This window comes from Octopus bimaculoides, chromosome 25 (assembly GCF_001194135.2).
Source record: "Octopus bimaculoides isolate UCB-OBI-ISO-001 chromosome 25, ASM119413v2, whole genome shotgun sequence".
Taxonomy (NCBI): domain Eukaryota; kingdom Metazoa; phylum Mollusca; class Cephalopoda; order Octopoda; family Octopodidae; genus Octopus; species Octopus bimaculoides.
The window spans coordinates 22,710,696-22,716,822 of record NC_069005.1 but is presented as its reverse complement, the minus strand read 5'-3'; the positions used below and the strand labels follow the sequence as shown (position 1 = coordinate 22,716,822).

The 6,127-nt window shown below is 36.5% G+C and overlaps 1 protein-coding gene across 1 annotated transcript in view; it reads left to right on the top strand.

Annotated features, from left to right (window-relative positions):
• The window catches only part of LOC106867435 (harmonin), a gene marked incomplete at its 5' end in the record, with an annotated part of 38,500 nt that extends 35,180 nt beyond the window's left edge, over positions 1-3,320 (top strand). Inside the window, 3 exons of the mRNA XM_052976838.1 lie at positions 505-614; positions 1,193-1,248; positions 3,109-3,320. Coding sequence (XP_052832798.1) covers positions 505-614; positions 1,193-1,248; positions 3,109-3,121 — 179 coding nt within the window. The remainder of the gene's footprint in view (positions 1-504; positions 615-1,192; positions 1,249-3,108) is intronic.
• Positions 3,321-6,127: the final 2,807 nt, after the last annotated feature.

Here is a 6,127-nt window from a genome sequence, read left to right as displayed (position 1 = left end):
CTTTGTATTTTGAAAGTTTCTCCACTTCTTTTAGAGAAACGTTGTCATCTGCTGGTATTGATACATCAATTAGAAAGCATTTTTTTCTTCATGATCTCTGACAACTATATCTGGCCTATTGGCCTTAATTTCTCTATCTGTGTGTATTGGCATATCCCAGAGTATGGTTGCTTTCTCATTTTCTGTGACCTTTTCTGGCGTGTGTTTATACCATCTTTTTTCTGTTGTTATTCCATAGTGTTGGCATAGCTTCCAGTGTATATAGGTCCCAGCTCTGTAGTGTCTGTGAATATATTCCTTCTTAGCCAGGACTGGGCAGCCAGAGATAATATGGTTTATTGTTTCTTGTCCATTGCTACATATTCTACAGTTACTTGTTATGTTTCTTTTCATTATATGTTTTAGGTCATTTCTGGTGGGGAGGCTTTGGTCTTGAGATTATTATTATTATTATTATTATTATTATTATTATTATTATTATTATTATTACTATTACTTTTGCAGGAGGAATTCATGTTGGAGACGAAATCCTGATGGCAGATAATGTCAAATTCACGGGTTTGACTTTGATACAAGCTGAGAATATTCTGGACAGAGGTGAAAGAAAACTGAATGTAAGTGATAGAAAACCTGAAACATCCTCAAATAATTATTGGTAGAATCATTAGAGAATTGGGCAAAATAAGTTTTTGGTATTTAGTGATGGCTTTTTATGTTCTCACTTTAAATCTCAACTGAGATCAAGAGATCAAGTTTGCTTTCCATCTTTCAAGGGTTTGATAAGATAAAATACCAGTCATATACTGAGGATAGTAAAATATAGCTCATATCGGTGTCTCTTAGACTTATTTAGACTATGGAGCATGATGAAGCTCCTGGCCTTGCCGGTTCCTGTAAAACAATCCAACCCATGCCAGCATGAAATATTGACGTTAAATGCTGCTGATGATGACATCACATAACTGTTTCTGGTTACATTTTTGATGCTGACCGCATGAAATATTTTCTCCTGTACTTAACTGTTGATTTTCATGCCACTGGCATCTCTGAGTAATTACACTTTGTGATTTGTTTTATCTATATCATTCATTCAACATATATTAACATAATCGCTTGTTTCAACTAAGTCAACATGCATTAGCATAATTAATTCATCATGTATTAACATAATCATTTGTTTATCTATCCACAGCAAACTATAGTATTCATTATAGCAGTTGCCCCACCAAAGAGTTATGACGAAGAAGTGTAAGTAACTCTTTCTTCATTAATCAACTTACTTGTATTAGAATACACACTAATTATTCTATCACTGATTAATCAGTCCAACATTTCCTTCTTAATTATTAGACTTGTTAATTGACAAATAACTGGATGGGTAAGTCAGTGTTAACTTCTTTAATATATGGAGCTTTCTAGACAGCAAGCTAGCAGAATCATAAGCATGCTTCGCAGCACCTCATCTGTCTTTACATTCATCGTCATCATTTAGTGTCTGCTTTCCATGCTGGCATGGGTTAGACAGTTTGACTGAAACCGGTAAACTGGAGAGCTGCACCAAATTCCAGTCTGATTTGGCATGATTTCTTCAGCTGGTTGTCCTTCCTAATGCCAATCATTCTAAGAGTGTAACGGATGCGTTTTACATGCCACTGGCACAGTTGTTCAAATTCTGCAGCAATTTTAAGAGAAGGGTAAGTCAATTTCATCAACTCCAGTGTTCAACTGGTACTCATTTTACCAACCCCGAAAGAATAAAAGGCAAAATTGCTGTCAGAGGAATTTGAACTCAGAACATAAAGACTGACAAAATGCTGCTAAGCATTTTTCCCAGCCTGCTAACAATTCTGCCAGTTTTACCACCTTTATAGCTCTTAATATTACACATTAGTTTCATCTGTCTTTACACTTTGAGTTCAAATTCTGCTGAGGTCACCTTTGCTTTGCATCCCTTTCGGATCTATAAAATAAGTACCAGTTGAACGCTGGGGGTCAATGTAATTGACTTATCTCCTCCCCCAGACTTGCTGGCCTTGTGCCAAAATTTGAAACTAATATTACACATTAACGAAATAATTTATCCTGCTAGGGCTAAGTGACTGTTCAATTATTCTGTATAAATGAAAGCCCCTAATTTCAGAATGTGGCTGTGTGGTAAGAAGCTTGCTTCCCAACCACATGGTTTCAGGTTCAGTCCCACTAAGTGGCACCTTGGACAAGTAAGTGTTTTCTACTTTAGCCTCAGGTTGACCAAACCCTTGTGAGTGGATTTGGCATACGGAAACTGATAGAAGCCTGTTGTGTGTGTGGGGGGTGTCTATGTTTGTTCTCCCCCCACATACACCATCGCTCTGATGTTGGTGCGTTTAAGTCACTATAACTTAGCAGTTCAGCCAAAGGGACCAATAAAAAAAGGACTTTGCTTACAAAGAATAAGTCGTAGGGTCGATTTCTTTGACAATTACCCTTTAAGGTGGTGCTCAAATGACTGAAACAAGTAAAAGAATAAAAAAATAAAAGAATACTGTAGAATGACCTGTCGTTCACCCACCCAACAGTCAATTGTTACAGGAATTCAGGCCCCATCATTTGGCCTGTTGCTTTTCTTCATCTCCAAATAAACATTAAAACATCTTTTATATGTGTAGTGGCGCAAAATTATAGCCGCCATTGAGGAAGTACTATCTGCTCATGCGCAAGGGACTTGCTTTCCTGGAAGCCCCTCGAGTGCGCATGCATAGTAAAACTAGTACTTAAAGAGTTTGTTTCACTTTCTAAGCCTCTTGAGCACGATACCTTCGACGTGAGAACACCTTGCTCCTCTGGCATGCATCAAGGAAGCTCTTAACCTTCCAATACCGATTACAAATTAATCAGCGGCTGCGAAGCTGAATGACACAGGATTTGTAAAACCAAGCATCATCAAAAAATAAAACTTATTTTTTATTATGTTGTTATTGTTCTACTGTTTCTTCATATATAATTATGTTGAAAAGTGATAGAGAGAGACTAATGTCTCTATTGCAACTATCAACCTTTTACATATGCATAATAACAGTTAATTCATAATTAGAATTGTATTTCTTTTCTTTTCTTTTCTTTGAACAGAACATACTTCTAAGGGAACAAACAACATTCCTGGAATGAAATTCTAAAGGACCACTATTTACCATTTGTGATGTTAACTTTGTAATCTATAAAATCAAGCCCAGTTGTTGTTCTTCTTATTATTATTACTACTACTACCACTACTATTATATTATTATTATTATTATTTGTCATCATCATTTAATAAATAAATAAAAATTAATTAACTATTCTCTCTTTCTTGTTAATCAATTTCTTTCATCAATTCATTTTCATTATGGATTCTCTTCTCCTCTGTCTTATGTTCCTAATTTATCATCATTTTCATCATCATCTAACATCCACTTTTCTATGCCTGCGTGGGTCAGACAGAATTTGTTGAAGCAAATTTTATACAGTTGGACTATCTTCCTGTTGCCAAACCTCACCTGTTTCCAAGAAAAGTAATATTTCTCTATTGACCAGTCATATTTTTCAAGGAAAACTTAAAGTGAGCAACATACTTGTTTACAACCTTCACATGACGTCAAAAAAAAGGCTACACACACACACACATACACATTTAGTTCCTGTCTACCAAATCCACTCACAAGGCTTTGATCTGGTTTCTTTTGGGGGAGGGGTCACACTATTAAGTATATTACCATCTACATACACACTCAATTATATGTTTTTCATGCAGAAGGAATCCCAAGAAAATTTGCCCATGTTCTTACAGAGACTTGGGTATACACAAACATCATGGACATGTTAAGCTGAACATGTGAACAATTCACTATACAGTCCATCTATACAAATCTCAATACAGTCAGTATGTATTGTACTCTGTCTGCTCCTCATCACATCAAAAATCTTTCTCTCTCTCTCTCTCCGCCTTTTCGTATATATCACCAGAGTAAGTAGGTCTTCTTGCCAAAGGGGATAACTCTCTCTCTCTCTCTATCTATCTCTTTGTATGTATATGTGTGTGTGTGTGTATTATGTATACTGTCTTAAACAGTGGAACTCAAAGTAGGTAACGCTATGAACAGCTACAGGTAAACTCTGGATTGGAAAACCTTTGGACAGAAAAGATTGAAAGCTTTTTCCAGCCCAAGAATTTTTCAACCCAATTTATATACTTCAACTCATAGCTTTATTCTGTTTCGAGTTCTACTGTTAAAAACAAATTATTTCTATTTTTGGCGGCAACTTCAGCATTTCATTTCATGTTAATCTTTTCAACACCAACCTGCATGAGACTGTTTCTATTAAAGTTTTCAGGATTTAAATTTAAATTTTAAGACTGTTTATTACACCTCTTCATCACATGATGAAGGAAATTAAGAGTTCAATGAAAGTGTAATATTTCATTCATATTCTGAAGTTGAAAGTTAGTTTATTTCTCTAAAGATGTATGGCTTAGTGGTTAGGGTATTCGGTACAAGATTGTAAGGTCGTGAGTTCAATTCCCAGTGGCATGTTGTATCCTTGAGCAAGACCCTTCATTTCACATTGCTTCAGTTCACTCAGCTGGCAAAAATGAGTGGTACCTGTAATTCAAAGGGCCAGCCTTGTCACATTCTGTGTCATGTTGAATCTCCCTGAGAACCACACTAAGGGTACACATGTCTGTGGAGTACTCAACCACTTGCACGTTAATTTCATGAGTAGGCTGTTCCATTGATTAGATTAATTGGAACCCTCATCATCATAAGCAACGGAGTGCCAGTTATATATATGTCGATCATTAGTAAATCAAATCTGAAAGAGAAGCACACTCTAAGTTATAGAGCAGTAGGGTATTTGAAACATATTTTAATAGATCAAGACATCAAAGACTATACACAATTTGTAGCTACTAAGGTTCTGACACGACATATGTAAAGCTAAACTCTGGGTAATCCTATGAACTGGCCATAACTATCTTTCTCTAAAGATAGATAGATAGTGTTTGTCCGTCATTGTCAACGATGACTAGCACATCCCATAGGAGAACGTGGGTCATAGTGCATCCCATTGGGTCTGATCAGACCAATGCATGCTCAGAAGGTTCTGCTGCAGATAGGGCACTGGTGGGCTGCTGGGAATGAAGACAAGGAGTTGGTTCTGGACCAGCACAGCCCACGTTTTCTACATCAGGCAGGGAAGTTCTGTGCTTGTGTTTCCCAGGTGCCAGGGTTGATTTGAAAGCACTTCAATAAGGCTTTGGGTGTATCCTTGAAGTGCTTCTCCTGCACTCGCCTCCTGTCAATTCACTGTAAAGCAGTCTTTTGGGTAGTCGTGTGCCTAGCCATCTGATCCGCGCTCTCCTCAGCAGTGTGGGGTTAGAAAAAGCATTGAGTGCTTTCTTGATTTAAGTTTACAGCATTTATGTATTAACACACACACACACCGATAACCTACGTAAATGTTTGAGCTAAGTAGCTGAATATTACACAGACAATTGCATTGTACTCTTAGCCTAATCCTTAAACGTTTTGAATTAGACCTGTAGTCCATGAAACGAGATTTTATAGTTTCTCTCGTTCCATTTTCCCTTACAAGTCTTAAGTTGAACCGAGACTTATAGTAGAAAACACCCATAGTACCATGCAGTGTATATATGCTCAAAAACACATTCACATATCATGTAAATGATTAACGAAATTATTCATATCACTTCGATAATAAATATTGTGTACTAAGTAAGTCTTTTTGCGAAAGGAGATAACTCCAATTTTCTTGGAGTTATCTCCCTTAATAACTTTTTTTTTTTCCTTAATCTTTTTCCATTAATTCTTCCAAAGTAATTTTCAAGATTGTTCAATGCAAATATATTAGAGGGGTTTTCCATCGTTTTTGTCCAACGCTTCGCTTCAAGTTCCCTAAAGAAAAAAAGTGTACTCGTCATTAACAGACAAAGTAAATGGCCTCTGATTGAAACTGATAGCAGAATACTTATTTCTAGTCGTATTTACTTGTTACTCGCGACTCATTCTGAAGTAACTCAGTCCCCTACCAGAAAATATCACCATGTCTTATCTTGGGAAACACAAGTCTGTTACAGATAAAACTCTGT